General features: G+C 39.9%; 1 protein-coding gene across 14 annotated transcripts in view; it reads left to right on the top strand.

Annotated features, from left to right (window-relative positions):
* The window catches only part of LOC135488832 (uncharacterized), a 61,924-nt gene that overhangs the window by 5,444 nt on the left and 40,265 nt on the right, over positions 1-16,215 (top strand). For 12 of the 14 annotated variants that reach the window (XM_064773729.1, XM_064773722.1, XM_064773728.1 and 9 more), the window contains 17 exons: positions 699-789; positions 1,124-1,282; positions 1,924-2,092; positions 2,386-2,406; positions 2,790-2,867; positions 3,139-3,195; positions 3,481-3,540; positions 3,778-3,842; positions 4,027-4,168; positions 4,441-4,602; positions 4,876-5,060; positions 5,298-5,335; positions 5,468-5,601; positions 5,875-6,056; positions 12,825-12,865; positions 14,651-14,724; positions 15,621-15,722. In XM_064773729.1, coding sequence (XP_064629799.1) covers positions 699-789; positions 1,124-1,282; positions 1,924-2,092; positions 2,386-2,406; positions 2,790-2,867; positions 3,139-3,195; positions 3,481-3,540; positions 3,778-3,842; positions 4,027-4,168; positions 4,441-4,602; positions 4,876-5,060; positions 5,298-5,335; positions 5,468-5,601; positions 5,875-6,056; positions 12,825-12,865; positions 14,651-14,724; positions 15,621-15,722 — 1,760 coding nt within the window. The remainder of the gene's footprint in view (positions 1-698; positions 790-1,123; positions 1,283-1,923; positions 2,093-2,385; positions 2,407-2,789; positions 2,868-3,138; positions 3,196-3,480; positions 3,541-3,777; positions 3,843-4,026; positions 4,169-4,440; positions 4,603-4,875; positions 5,061-5,297; positions 5,336-5,467; positions 5,602-5,874; positions 6,057-12,824; positions 12,866-14,650; positions 14,725-15,620; positions 15,723-16,215) is intronic. The other 2 variants (XM_064773723.1, XM_064773724.1) reach the window with 2 other exon arrangements.

Below are 16,215 nucleotides of genomic sequence, written 5' to 3'. Positions count from 1 at the left end.
TTATTTTGGATTAGTTTTCGATGAAGTTGGTATAATGTTATACTATACTAATTATGATGAGGATGAGGAGGGGTCTAGTGACGGTAGGTTCAGGCCGTACGGAGCTGGAGGAAAACTTGGCGGTATCTCTATCCACCTGCCTCAAGGCCTCTTCACTTCATGATTTGGGTCTTGACCATTTCGTGAAGATTAATGGCCAGTATGTGTCATCATCATGACATGTGTGATGTATGAATTGTTAGGAACTAAAGTCCATTTCAACCAACCTGTGCTCAGTCACTGGGCAGGTCTTTCATTCATTATCGTCAAGGTGTTCAAACCAAACTGGATATTGTGAAAAATATATGAAACTGGGATTAGACTGCATACCATTTGGCATAAGGCATTGATACCTCACTGCCGCCATTATTGGTTGTCTGCCCAAACACCCGAGAGGGTGGAGCTAAAATGGATGTTAATTTCAGTTGTGTTCTTTGGTACTTTATTGAATTCTTTGGTTGTTTGGGTTTGATCAGTACCCTCCTAATTAGGCCTGGTTAAGAGGAAATTGAAAACTGGTACAGTCAACAAAAGTTGATGTGACAGTCTTTTTCAGCGTGGATTTGTGAAGGTGACCATGACAAGAATGCCCAAGGACTGTCAACTCCTAAATGTGATTTCACTCGTTTTCATCATAATTTTGTGTGATTTTCTTTCAGGGATTATAAATGGTTCCGAGGCAGCTGACATTAGTTATGGAAGTCTTGAAGCATCTGGAGAAGATACCACCAATTCCCACCAAGATGAGATGTAAGTTTGATAAGCGTCTAGCATTCAGGTAGAGCTAATATACAATGATAACTATCTTATAATCATGGAAATGCACATCATATTTGGGTGAAATTACTTTTAATGATCATCTCAGACAGGGCTGACCCTTATACATTTTGTATCCCATTGAACCCTGATTGCCATCACTTGATGTTGGAGTGGCCTTTCTCCAAGTCATTGCTAGAAGACAAGGTGCCACAGTAGTAAAGACTGTAATCAGGTCACTTAGGGTCATCAGTGGGTTATATGTAATTGTCATATTTCATCACTGAGAGAATTCAGAAGTTTATGAAATCAAATTTTGTGTTTTCAGTGATAATCTGGAACTCGCCAACAAACTTGCCAACCTCCAGCACCACAACAAGAAGATCAACGATGATAACATCAAGTTGCAGATGCAGCTCGAGGTCACCGAGGATACCATCTATCAAAAGGCCATGGAGATTGAAGAGCTGGAGAAAAAGATATGGAAGTATGTTTAAAGTATCAAAAATGTCCGTTTAGAGTTCTTGCACAACACACATGATCATAATCCTTCTCTTGTAAATGGTAATAGAAACTAGCTACTGTTTCATCAATTGGCCCATTTGAGATTTTGTGTGATATTCATGATATTGTAGTCAATTGACTCTTTGACATTTTTCAATGATCTGAGATGCAAAGGAAACACGTACTTTGTGTGTTATGTGTGTAATCTGCATGCTGCCTTTTCACCTTTGTTTTCCTCGGTGTCAAAGTGAATAAGCATTTACTAACAGATATTGTTACATGTATCTTTAAACGGATTTTTCAGTTTATGTGGTTTTGAATTTAATACCAATTATGGACTGAAATCCTGTGTTTTTATGTTGTGCTGAATAAACCTATCAGAGTCATTCAGAATCAGAGTGCTGTTTCTTAGTCACTCAGTGTCAGAGTGCTGTTTCCAAGTCACCCAGAGTGCTGTTTCTTAGTCATGAGGAGTGACTTGAGCAACTGTTTCTTAGTCTGAATTCAGAGTGCTGTGTCTTTGTCAGTCAAGGGTGCTGTCATCCAGTTTACACTCTTACGATAATCATGGAGTTTTCTTTCTCTTTCTGAAACATTTAGAGTTTTGTTCCTTTGATATTCTAGCATGCAGGATAGCATTGATAAAAGTAAGGACGTATTCAAAGAAAATGAGGAATTAAAGCTGACAATCTCACATATGGAGGAAACGAATCGGACACAGCAACTCAAGTTACGGGAAGTAGAAAAAGAGAAAAGTGAACTTGAAGGTCACCTTAGTGACTCGAGGAATAAGGTGAGTTGAAGGAGGGGCAGGGGGAACGTGAAACTCGAACTGTAAAGGGTTTGAGCATCCTTTGGACTTAATCGTTTCAGGAGAACCATAACGTTTTGTTCCACTGCTGCATATTCTGTATGAAATACATAAAACTATGGGTGCCTTGTTTTGTGAAATAAGGCCAGTTGTGATTATGTTTAAATCTCTTTGGAATTCTCTCCGACATCTGCTATGAAAACACTCATTGATCAGACAATAATATCGTAGGCATACACACTATTCAACCTCAGCTCCTTCTTTTCCAATTTCAGGAGTTCTCTGGTTATGATGAAGTAAATATGTTATAAAAGCTATTTTCTTTCAATATCCAGCGTGTGTATAGATGCTTCTTCCTTTGTTAATTGCTTCTAGGTGCTTTGCTGTTTATTATTCCACATAACATCATAGCACAGTTTTAAATCATGCATTGGTTCCAGAAAGCTGTACATATGGCTGTTACCCTTGAACTGCTTTTTAGAAACAATTTGGATGTCCAGACTCAAAACTGGGAAGAAGGCCCAGTGATTCAGCCAGTGCTGGTACTCCTCTGGCTTCAACCAACCAAGTTGTATCCTTGAAATGGAGGGCATACAAGACACACATTGAAAGTTGCATAAAGCACCTCAATGGTTACAGTAATCAAAATTTATTACCCTGCTTGTCTCAATGATTTCAGTTTCTGAAAGCATTTGAAGAGCTCCAAGAAGCCAAGGTACACCAAGAGGAACTATTTCAGCAGTTTAATGAACATAAAGTAAGTCAAAAATTGTCTGTCGATCTGGCAGAGGTCACACTATAAACCTGTACATTTTCATGCTGTTTTCCCCCAAGGTGATACTTAACTTTCCTGTTTGACTATGCATACGCTTACAACAATGGTCTGTGTTAATGTCAGAATGTGATGTCAAACTGTCACTGTAAAGAAAATTAGGCACTTAAAGTCAGAATATTACTTATTTTTTACATGAAGTAACACTATTTTTGTAATAATGTAAACTCACAAAATGAATGTGTCTACATTGCAGGAGAGATATAACGCCATCCAAGAAATGAACGATCTGCATCAGGCTGATGAACTCAAGGTGGGTGTAGACCTGAAATTGACTTGTGGTGAGGTGTTATATGACATCCATTGATACCTGGGTATCCGAAAATGATGATTTCAATGGGAAAGGCATTAGCCTCATTCTGAGTGCAGACAGTCTTCGAACTCAACCATGTCAACTAAGACCCTCCCAGGCTTTATCTCCACATGGACCCCCTGTCTCCAGTTTAATTCCATGGCAGCCCTATTTAGACCCTAGATTCTGTCCTTGGGGTATCCATTTGATAGTGGCCTCATATTTCTGCATTTTCTCTTTCTATAGAGACAAAATGCATTTGAAGAAGTGCAGGGTCATGTTGAAGATCTAACTAAAACCAATAAGGTAAGAATGTGTTCCTGTTGGTTGTTGTAGGTTATTCATCTTTTTAAACTGGTGCCAAATGCCTCAAAGCACTAGTGTACCTGCTTTATGTATAAAATGCTAACTTTTATTTGGATGATATGAAGAAAGACTAGATAATACTTTTACTGATAGTGTCATGTCTATTCACACAAGGCCTTTCTGTACAAAACTGAATTAAGAGCACTTAAGCTTACTTGTATCAATCCTTTTGTTTAGTGCTTGAAAAAAGAGAAAGAAGAGCTAGAGAAGGAATTGAACCAAACAAGACAAGACTATATGGAGTAAGTACACATCTAGGTTGTAATTATTTTAAAAGGTGACTGTTGATGATCCATGTGTGGGACAAAGTAATTGATTCAAAAGATTAAAATTGTCAAAACCTATTGACGTGACCATTGTGGTTTCCTGCACTGGTCAGTTATAATTGCCAAGCCTTCCAAGACCTACTTCTGTATGTTGTTGCAGTCGCATGATGAGTTCTGACCTGATGTCCGACGAGGAAGATGAAGGAGAGGACTTGATGCCAGTCAAGATCATCCCTGGAGCAGCTAGCACACCAGTCTCAAGAGCTCTCCCTTCCATATTATCCGAGCTTAAAGACTGCATGGTAAGGAATTTATTACTACCTTTACAAGCTGACACTGCCTTCTAATGTGAATGAGAAGCAAACGCGATATGGTTTGTACCGGGTGTACCAGGCTAGAATCCACAGTGACACACTACTTGTTGTCTGATAAATCACGAAGAAGTTAGACAAGAGAAACTGTTCAGAAGTCAGAAAAAGCGGCGTTGCAGTGCATGACCTCTGTTAGAAACTATTTTCCCAAGTGTCCCAAAAAATGTTTGTGAATTGGTTACCATTTGAACCCTGTGTTCTAGGTAAATGATGACGACAGCCTTCCGAGTCCATTCTGTGAAAAAGATGGCGATGCCTCGCTGTCATTTAACTTGGATGATTCCTCATTTGATGTCGACAGGGAAGTGGCTGTGATAATGAGCTCTAAAAAACCTAAAAAAGGCTTACCAACGCCGTCCAAAATAGTAAGTAGTGTCAAAGATTTTATTTTGTCTGGCTCTGGATGACACAGTCTGTTGTGGTCAGGTTGGTGTTATTTACTGCTCAGAATATTACGTTTAAAGAGCTTGAAACCTGCTCTTAAAAACAAATTTTCAAATGTCCCTTGAAAATATCCTCAGACTTGAATTTCCCATGGAGATCTTGGAAGATTTTTCCATGGCTGCAGTAAAGCTTTGGTCACCCAACCTAATGTTCTTGTTTCACAGTTTTTCATGCCCAATTGTTTGTTTTTGCAGGTTAGTCAATTCCATCAAAAGATGGATACAGTATTACAATATGTCCACCAGATGAACCAACTCAACAAAGGTCTTGACTCGGAGCACAACTGGGATGTGATGATAAAACGCCTGGAGAAGAACATCCATGCCACTTCCCGTAAATTAGCAAAGAAAATGAGGGAGAAAGATGAATCTGATTTCCTGTAAGTATGACTCCTGAGCTCAGCTGAATCTGGTCCCGAGAATGGCTAAAGTAGTCCCAGGCCTGGGTAGAAAAGTGGGTTGGTCATGAGGCTAGTAAACTTACAGTGAAAAAAATGGAAAAACTAGACATTTGTGGCCAAAGCCCATCGAAAATTTTATTCTAACAAATAACAGATTATAATTTTTACAACTTTTATGTCATGCATATTATTGTCATGCATATCTTTCGTTTTTAGAGTTACAAAATTGAAGCAAGCAGTCAAGAAATTAAAAGGTATGTACCACACTGTTTCTTTGACTCTTTGATTATTGTTTTCTCCAGGATGTTGAAAAAGGCTGCTCATTTTCACCATTACTCTTGGATTTTGATTGATGTCTTGATTGATGTCATCATTTGCCATTTCAGAAGAGAAAGATGTGATAACTGTGCAATATAACCGAGCCATGAAGGAGATGGAAGATGATGTGGTCAGTATGGACATGACACTTGATGCAAGACTGGGCATGCTCAAGGAAACATTGCGCAAGACGCATGCTGAGGTAACTTACTTAAAATGTTCACTTTCCCAAATTGAATATCTGCATTAAGCAGCTCAGCTGTTTTAAGGCACTACTTGGCAGTTTTCTGATGGACTGGGGAACCAGATAACTGCCACGCTGTCCCAAGGGTTGCCAGGCTGCTGACTCTGTTAGCTTGGTTGGTCAGATTTTAACCACCAAACACATGGCAAATGAGTATAGAGCAAATAATGTCCGAGTCAACGCTCAGCTCTCAACTTGATGTTTCTTTATCGCATGATGTCTCTTCTCCAGCTTCAGTCTTCACAATTGGAAGCTGCAGTTTACAAGGAAGAGGCCAAAGAGATGAATCGTAACGTTGAACAACTCTTGGTCGTCCGAGAAGAAAATGAACAAAAGCTTCATGAAATGCAAGATACAATCAAGCGCTTGAACATCATTCAAGAAGAAAAGGAAGAACGTATCAAGGAACTTAGGTAAGGGAACCTCTTTTTGACACAACTTTTGAAGACTTCTGTTAAAAAAAGTGTTTGGACTCGGGAATGAAATATACCTTACCTGTAGTTGACGATCTAACTTCGTATGATGCAGTTCTTCTGTAGTTCTCCTCTTTAAACATAGATGGCATTAGCACCTCTCTGGACTGACTGAGATGTGAGAGGATGAATGCGGGATGTGTAAGGCTGGGTGTCCATTGACTGTTCTCTTGTGAACTTGTGGTGTCAAGACACTGCTATGCTATTACCTACAGTCCATCGTAGCAAGGGGTTAGGGAAGCAAATTTTACTCACATTGTGCCTCCCTTTCCTGTGCTGTTGTAGCAATTGATAGAACATGTATAGGTATGTGTAAGTGTTATGTGTTATCGTCTAATGGCCCTCTGAGAATACCAAAACAAGTGCAACGTATTGATTATCATGGTGAAGGAATAAGATTCTCATCTGTTTGCGCTTGTTGTCATGGTATTGGAGCTTTGTCAGGGAGTCCACCAGAGGTAATCTCATGGCAACACTTTGGACTCCAGTGACGTTGTCAAGGCAAGTACTGAGAATCATCTCATTAAAGGTTTATACAGTCTGAGTTGCGTGGCCAATATTCTGACACTGCAGGTGACATTTTCGTAATGGTGATCAATTGATATTTGAGACTTTCTTTTCAAATATTCAACCTGTCTAACCAACTGATGTTATCTGTGGAACCTAATCGCCTAGCGTAATTATGGTAAAAAGTCCTAACCGCTCATCTCATTCGTCTGACAACATGTCAAAGAACCCCTTTGAATAATACCTATTGCATATATTATTTACTTTGCAGGTTTCAGCAACAGTTCTCAGATTTTTGTTCTTAGATTTCTGTTCCCGAAGCCTCATATATTCTTTCCTCTCATCCACTAATAAAGATTCACATCAACCTGGAAATGTTTTTTCCCGGTGTCACTTCCTCTTGCCAGAAAAATATTACAGATTCTTTTCCATTGTTGCCGCTGGAGCAATGGCTACATCAATGGCGATATACTCTTTGACGATATGGGGCGGGATTAGAAAAATTCTCAAAGGAAGACAGTGTTATCCTACCATTTATTTGACATTTGAGAGGGAAGTGAGACTTGGTACTTACAATGCAATACAAATGATATTCATCTAGTTAATTAAGCCTCAGACTAAAAGTCTTGTCAATGTTTTATGGTGTTTATATGTCATTGAAAGCGACCAGACGCCAGATTCCCTTATGTCTACTGATGCTTTAGTTTTCATGATCGATGTGTGGCATCAAAAAAGAAACCATAAAGATGCAGAGACCATCCTCTTCTATAGAAATATGTATCGAAATATACACCAGTCTTTGTCATTGCTTTTGATGATGATGATGACAAAATGTTTTCTCGGCCGGAGAGACTATCGATATCTAGATATGTTGAGCTCAAGAAATTGAAAGCATCTCTCTCAAAAAACTCAATGCTCTCAAAGCGATTTCAAAGAAGTTTCCCTACTCTTGATCCACCATGCTGAGGGTGAACAAAACATCTTCCTCGCTATATTGATGAATTATTTTAAATGAATATTAAATTCTGTGATATCATTTAAAGTTGTGGGTCATATCACGAACAAACTTCATGCCCGAGTGTGAAGGTTAGTAGGCGTCTTCCCAGTTGCGGTGTTTTCAACTGAGCCACAGAGAGACCGCACACCAGACAGCAAAGCTGACACCCCCGTTTGTGCAGTGTACTTCACCAACTGATCCTTGCAGCGTCTGCAAGGGAACCTAATGAAATTTCGTGGCAATGTATTGTGACTCACTGGATAAACTCGGACGACATTTGTCTAATTTTGGGATTATCTAACGAGGAATATGTAGGGTCTTTGTGAATTTATGTTGTGTTTTCGTCATGGGGAATTGTGTGTCTCGTCAAGGCTACATAAGGTAGGTTGGTGTGTTTGAGGGCACTGCTCTGTGTTGTAGACGTTTCTTATTGATCTTGGTGTTATCGGAGTTCATGTCCATAGCCGAAACGTCATCCACACCACTCTGGTCTGGCTGTCATCGTTTTGAGAATATTTAATCATGTCTTCAGCAATGTTGGGATGATTTCTATTCTTAAAATGTAATAAACAAGAAAGAGATTATGGGTTACTGATAGATTTGATTAGCACACAGGAATTAAGAAGCTATGTTACTAATTTAATTTAGAATGAGATTATTCTAATTAGTGCTTTCCAAAATTGCTTGCTAATAAAATGTTTATGGCGGAAAGTTATAACTGCCTGGTTGAAATTTGTTAATTTGCCTTGCAAATACATTGTGCATGCATGGAAAATGAAATCTGTGGACCAGTGAAGCAAATAGCCTAGTGTTTATACCCGCAACGATGGAGGAATAGAAGCATATCGAATTTGCCGTTTCTAAGGTTACTTGTGACTCATTCTGAATTGAGAGTTTCTTATATCTGATCGCGTGTTCCCACCAAGATAATTGTCAAAGCCTTTGGAGGTTTCTCTGCATTTACTCATACTGGTGTGCGAATTTAGTCATTTTCAATCGGCTGATGTGTAGAAAAATTTTATTGTAAATTCTGCACGTGTCGCCAAAAGTTAATGGTCATTGCATCAGAGTTGAAATTATAGCAAGTTTGATCTTCACGCTTGCATCCGAACTCATGAAAAATATGAAAATTTTGCTTGCAAAGATTAACCGGTTTACCATGTCAACAGCATCCGTCTGGAGCAACCTCTTCTGACTTCTTTCTTCAAAATGATTGGTACACTGAGCACCACTCACATTCTCTTCACGATCAAGGACCATCAACAGATATAAACTGATGAGAATGCCATTCTCGTAATGGGAAACCTCATTTGTACTCATCATGTTCATTGCAAACACCAGAAAGGACATTATTAAAGATCGGTTTGCTGTGGTAGGGAGTGATTTGATGAGATACTTGACATATGAATCACATGGAAGAGCTTTCCTACCAGGCTCGCCGTGACTGGCGTCATTGGCACTCACCACGGTGGCCAAAAGGGAGACACTATTGCAGTTACAACTTGATCTATACCTGGAAACCTTGTTAACACCTCTGTTGTAGACAACTGGAATTGGAATTCCCTTGGTACATGTACAATACAACTGCTTGGTTACACCACTTGTGACATCAAATCAGTTACATTGGTTTTACTATCTATGAAATCAGGTGGTGGTCTGTATTTAGAATACAGGGAAAATGATGAAGTGCATCATTTACCCAACAATGTGACAGTTGACCCTATCACTTGAAACCAGAATCATGCACCTGGACTTTTACCAGTTGATACGATCAAAGCTGGTATAAACAGAATGCAGACTGTGGTAAATACGATTTCCAGAAAAGCTTTTCACAATATGCACTTCTTCCAAGTGATGTAGTGCCTTTGGATTGATCGACTATTTTCGAGAGCACTTCTTTACATGTTCTGGCTCCTATCCAATCATGGGAACCAATCATGTTCACCAATTTGATGAGTTTGACATGCTGAACCAATCAGTTGAATCAATAAGAATATCTACTTGAATGCTCCTGGGCTAAGGAATCCGTGCAACATTTCTAGATGTTAAAAATTTCGATACTTCTATTGGGTGGTACTGGTAACAGGCTGATGCACAAATTCAATATCTAGGAAGCAATCAATTCAGTGAATAGGAATATTCTTCTTGAATGCTCTTGGGAGTGGATCATTGATGCTCCAATACTTGATGCTCATGATGTCAATTCTTGTTCTTAGGGGACACAGGTAGGGTTGATGTTCGATCAACAATGGCAGTTATTGCTTGACATAAAAATTCTCTCTATTTCTTGGAATTTTTCTTTAAAATAACATTACTGACTGCCCTTTTGAGAGCATCAGGAAGCTCAAAAACATTAGGCCAAATGGAACTGTTATACATTTTTGATATCAATTTGGCTGTGGAGCTTTGAGTGTGAGGCTTAGTCTGGGCTGTGTATGTCAGAGGCGTTGTCTTGTCAGCTCTGGTGACTTCATCGGCCACCAATCAAAGAGGATGTTGGTAAAGCCTGATCTAGCCTGATAAAAGTAGACAGGGCGGAAGAGACATGATGGTAATTGATCCGAGTTAATCTTGCAGAACTTGGTACCATATTGGCAGAGATGTCATGTTCATCACTTAGGCGGCATGCTTCTATGTTGGGAAAGTGTTGATGGTGTGAGCAAGGTATCAAGTAGAGAGAAGAGACACAGTGGTAATTGATAACAGGATAACCAATTGAACATTGTATCATAGTTGGACACATCTCCATGGCCATGCTCATCACTTCAATGGGAAGATAGATCTATTGATGAAAGTGAAGCATGTACAGATTTTCAACCGGATAGAGGTAGACAGGGCTGATGAGACATGACACTTATTGATCCCAGAGAATCTTTGAGAATATATTGGGAGAGATTTCATGCTCATCACTTCAGCTGATTCTTGGTCAGGAATATTTTGATGGTCAGAGCAGGGTATATCAAGATATCAATCACTCTAACTGCCTATTTTAAGATGGAGAATATTTGATATATAGATGATGAAGGCAAGGTAGATCATGCCATCACTTCATCTGCCTAAGGTTTGGAATATTATAAACATGGATAGTCTGAGCAAGATGGATCATGCCATCACTTCTGATGCCTACATTTGGGTCAGCTGGAGCATTATTTTGGCAGTTTGGGGGCAAAAGTTCGATTCTATAACATCCTAAATCATATGAGTTCCATGCCAAATTCAATAAACCGTCAACCATAACCAGATATATATTGATTGAATTCGTTCTAATCTCGTTGTGGCTTTTAATGTAACTCCTACAATGATCATGATTCTTGATCTGGAGATAGTTAAATCTACATTTCAAATTGAGTCAGCTGATTGTAACATTGCCGTCGATCACCCTGATGACCTTTTGCGGGAATCATTCGAGTTACCATAGAAACTGAAAGGAATGTAAATTTCTCTTAACATTTCAACGTGATGTGCTAAAATACATCATTGGGACATTTTGATAGAATGAACATGAGTAGGCTATTTCTTTCAGACATCTTATCATGGGAAATTTTCATGATTGCAACATTAAAAACTTTTATCTTTGATTTATAATAGTGGCTGGGACGCCTGTCAAGATGATGATTCTTGTTCAGTAATTTGAAATATTCTCAGGAAAGAGCCTGCTGCTGAAAGGTACAATGACCGATGTAAAAGGCATCAAGAGCATTACAGGAAGTAACCTTAGCTGCCATCAGTTTCTCTTGACCTGCATTGCCAACACCCTGGTTTCCACACTGAGTGAACCTTATTTCAGACGTGATTGTTCGTCACAGGAAATCCATTAGGTAATCTTGACCAGGCAGAGGATAATGGATGGAAAGATACAGTGTATGTATGTTGTCAGGGGTGATCGTTTGGTTTCTTGGACTGCAAACAAGAAAATTACATTGCTTTTGCAAAACGTTTTCAGCCGAGACTTGGAGAATAAGATGAAGCTAGGTTTCTGTCCCTGGCAGATTGGATCGCGAATATACCCATTACCAAGCATTTGCGCAAAATGTTTTGAAACAAGTCAGAAGATGAAGCAAGACACCGGATTGTAAGCTAATAACACCGACATGTTGCGTGCTATTGCCGTGATACCATCTCATTATTCATAACTGTATTGGAGGTGCCAAGCGTTTCCTGTAGCAGGAGACAGCATGGTCATAAATATCCTTCTGCTGGATAACACTTGTTGTAAACTATTCAAACGGCCCTGGTTAGCTATTAGGTGCTAATGCTCACATTGCCGTTGATTGGTGATGGAATATTCAATTGGGTCTTTCTCTCAATGGTGGTTTAGACTTGAAGTCTTCCACATCGGCGGCTGAATTATTTATGATTTACTTCTTTTGATGTCAGGGTATAGAAGCCTACACTTGCCACCAGCGGGTATTTGGGGAATAAAAATGACATGTCTTGTTTTGAATTCAGCGGCTGTGGTAGGCAACCATGACCGCAGTTTTGGTGAGACAACCAGTGCCTCAAGTACAGTATCAATTCCTTAATTCAAAAGAGGACACAGTACAGTACACCTCATCATCCTCCTTACATTTCGGGTTATGCCATCTTGACCCTCCGAATCATTTACAAGGCAAGTCTGTATGCTTCTCAGTGTTACAGGATATTAGTGATACAGACCATAGGGAGCCTGGATGTCATTCTGCTAACTCAGTCCTGGTCAAATCTATAAAAGCATCTAAATATCAATGGCTATAAAGCTTAGCATGATGCCGTAGATGAGCGCAATTATCCTCCAAGATGTGGTGGACCAATCTAATTTGACTTTCTTCCTGCCAGAATAATGAACTAAGTGTCCTTTTTGCATATCCCCATGACGTTCAGCATCCGTCGCCAATGATGAGTGTTGGGAGTCAGATGCATGGCTGAATTGCTTCGGGCTGGATTCTGGCGAGACATGCATGGTGGTGAATCTGTCAGTGTTTAACAGTCCCAAATGTCCTTAACATTATCTCGAATGCCGATTTATGAAAAAATAACAGATTTATATCCTTGGTTACCAATATGCTTGGCGACCTCTTCTAACTATCAAGTTCACATGTTCTTTGCTTGCTAACCAGTTCTTCAACTTATTCTAGCTGCCTTCCGTTGTATCTGGTAATCCCCACTCCAATTTCTTGTGGGATTAGAGGAGAATATTGATGGCACTTTCTTCTTTATCTTTCCAGTGCTAATCTCGAGCTCGCTGAAAAATGTCATCAAACAGAATGTGAGTATGCAGTTTATCTTATGTAGAAATTTGTACTTCATGTACTTGTACTTGTCCACCTGATTGGTGCTTTCTTTGTAGCATATGCGACAACAACACTGCTGTAATCAAGACAAGAAAATGGATTGAGATCTCCTCAACTTGCCCATTTGCTTGGCGGACCTTTATCCATTTCCTGTCGTTGATGACCACGGAGCGAACGTTGGCATTTCAGATGACAGAATAATCTATCATGTTGAAAAATATGACTAGGATTTGATCAGGGGCTTTAACCTATTGGGAGGCAGCTGCTCAACCAGTCAAGCACCTATTCAGTGCACTCAAGGCTTGTTGGCCATTTGAAATTTGAAAGTCAATGGCCCTGACTGAGTCGAGATGTTCTTGTTCAAAGTGCATTTCAGATCTTACTGCTTGCCACAGCTTGGCTTTCATCATTTTCATGTACGTGTAACTTTGCGGTGACCTTATATTAAGGTCAATGCGTCCTGATGGTCTTTGAGAATATTTAAGTGGCGTGGTGCCTTTGGAAGGGTCAAGGTACCTGAATTATTGTTGCAGTCCTAAAAAATGTCCTGACACACATCCTTGTCGTTGTTGCTGTGGTTGGCACATTGTCCTGATATCAGTAGATTTACACTATGCACCAATAAAACTCAGCTCGATTAGGGGCACTGACACCAATTCATCATCAACGAGAAACCATTAGAGAGGAAAACCTGAGCGTGAATTAATTAGATACTTCATCATGTTATGATAGCAACTTCAGGAGAAGAATGGGCAGGAAAAGTTCAGCAACAGAGCAGAATCCCTTCATCAGACTGCCCCCAAAGTAATGCAATATCCCTGGTTTCCAGAAGACGTAATTATGAGCAACCTTTCCTTGTGAACGATGATTATCAGAAACATGACATGGCTGCCGTGAGGCTGTGATAACATGATAGGAGTTAATGAAGCAAGTTATATGATCAATGGTCTCCTTGAAGAAGAGAGAGCTGTTCAGACTTCCAAGTCATAATAAGGGCTGTCTTCTTGACGATTCTTTTTGTCACTGTCACCCTAGAGATATTCATGGCAGACTCATTTCATCAACATTACATGCAGTCAGTTTGTGTTTCTGAAGTCTGTTAGTCTAGCGAAGGCAAGAACATCATTCGTTTACAAAAAGCGATACATATTATAAACTTAAAATGTCTTCATATGAAAAAGCCAGCTGGAAATGCCTCTAATATCTCCCATTTCTCTAAATTCTTTTCCCTGCAAATACTCTCAAGGATTTCAATAAAGAAAATCATCCAACAACCTGATTTCGCAATGTTTGCCTGGAATTTAATATCTCGGTTATCAAGTGAATAGGCGGGAAATTCTCATCTACCCGTAGGCGATGTTCCGCTGATGACGTTACAGGGCTCCAATTGACGAGGAAAGTGTAGACGAATTTGGCAGGCTGTATTAGATTGGACCCTTATAGCCAGGAGGATGGTTGATTAGAAAATAATTCTCCAACATGTTCTGGGTTGATTGCTGTGGGCGAGACAACATTTAAAGTGAGACTTTGGTGTTTAGCTTGGCAAGGTGCTAGGAGTTAGCGAGGGATGGAACTGTGGGGAGGGTTATGTGTCTGTGGTAGTAAAGAACCTTAAATGAGTTTAATGTTCGCATGATCTAGCTGGAGGTGAGATTGCAGGACCATGATTATGTTTTTATCACGCTACGACATTGCTGTCTTTTTGGCTGGTCCGTCCCCACTTGATGGTGGAATTGTAACTGTGTTCTCTTTCTTTCCAGTAGATCTGAAGGAAGAACTGAGTCGCTCCCATGACCTTCTCCTCGAAGAATTCAGGAAGACTTCAAAGTTAGAGGTAAGTCATGGAGGGGACACTTTACCTACAGATTAGCTCACAGAAGAAGAGCATCAGAAACTCCCAGTTCAAATTCTGGCTTAAAGAATCTCATTTTCACTACTACTCAAATGTTTGATAATCTATATGATAGAAGAAAACAGTCTCCACTGGTCAAAGCAAGGCATTGAACTGTCCCAAATATACCTCCAAGTTTTCCACTTCATTAGCTTGATGATAAGCAGCTCTTAGGTGACCACCTTGATTTGGATTACAGCTATTAGTTGAAAGCCTCCATGTCGATTATTCAGGATCAGTTAGATGTGACGGAAGTAGAATCAGGTGGCTTGAGTGCACCATCTAATCCCAGGCTAAACGTAATAATCACCGTAGTAGTGTTGATGGGATCAGGCGGATTATGGTGATCTCATGATGTCTTCAGTGACAGAATCTTTGGGCTTGACAATCTTGTGACTTATGGTACTATAATTCCCTTTCAATTGATATCCATCCCATTCCTAATCATACCGCAACATTCCTCGCTAGCTGCCGTCATTACAGAACTAACTTTTGGAAATAGGATTTTGTACAACAACGAATCAGCATGCCTATTGATCAAATGCCCACAACAAGACCTAAAAAATCAACGATTTTATCACAGGTCTCCAAAAATCGTGTTACCTTGGTTACCGATGCGGAATTTGCAAATATTTGTGATGATGGATGATACGTTTGAATAACATTGAATAAGGAGTTGTGTGGTATCCTGGGATTATTATCATCAGTCATGGTGACTCCGCTTGCTGGTGATAAATGGCGACGCCAACACAGGCGTTATGAGAAGCTAGTATGCGAAATATCATCAAATGGAATATTTGACTTGTGCTCTTGATGAAGTGTATTGTGTTCCATTCCAGGAGTCGTTGGCAGCCGCCCTCTCCAACCATGGGGTAGACCTGAAGGATGTCTGGAGACTCGTCCAGAAAGATATCGACAACGAATGCAGTACTTCAGAAGAGGTATGCCGATCAAGGTTTTATTCCGTTATTTAATGTTATCATGTAAAGGCATCACAACAACTTGGTAGGCGTCAAGATATTTGGGGTTACCTGCTGAAGCCTGTACCACAAGACCATGTTGCTCTTAACTTGACACGGAAGGGCGAGAAAGAGTTTGGCAACTCGGCCAGTTGCATTGATAGGGCAACACAATTACATAAAGTGTAAATGCCTCATTCGTGTCATATGCTCTCGTGAGCCAGAGGGAGGCAAATCTTGAAAGCATGCAGCTACATCAACATGACACTGTGCTACATCAACCAGAAGCCAGCAGCAATTAACAATCAGATTTATATTAATTGAATGGAGACAATTGAATAGAAAGTGAATGTTGCCTATTCCCTCCTTCTTTATTACCTACTTGTAGTGCGCTGGCATTTATCGCTCAGCAAATTTTTCTCCACAGCCGTCAGAGCTAACGAACATTTGCCTTAAGCCGTGTTGGATGTCGCAA

This window comes from Lineus longissimus, chromosome 5 (assembly GCF_910592395.1).
Source record: "Lineus longissimus chromosome 5, tnLinLong1.2, whole genome shotgun sequence".
NCBI lineage: Eukaryota > Metazoa > Nemertea > Pilidiophora > Heteronemertea > Lineidae > Lineus > Lineus longissimus.
This window is presented reverse-complemented; position numbering and strand designations above follow the sequence as displayed.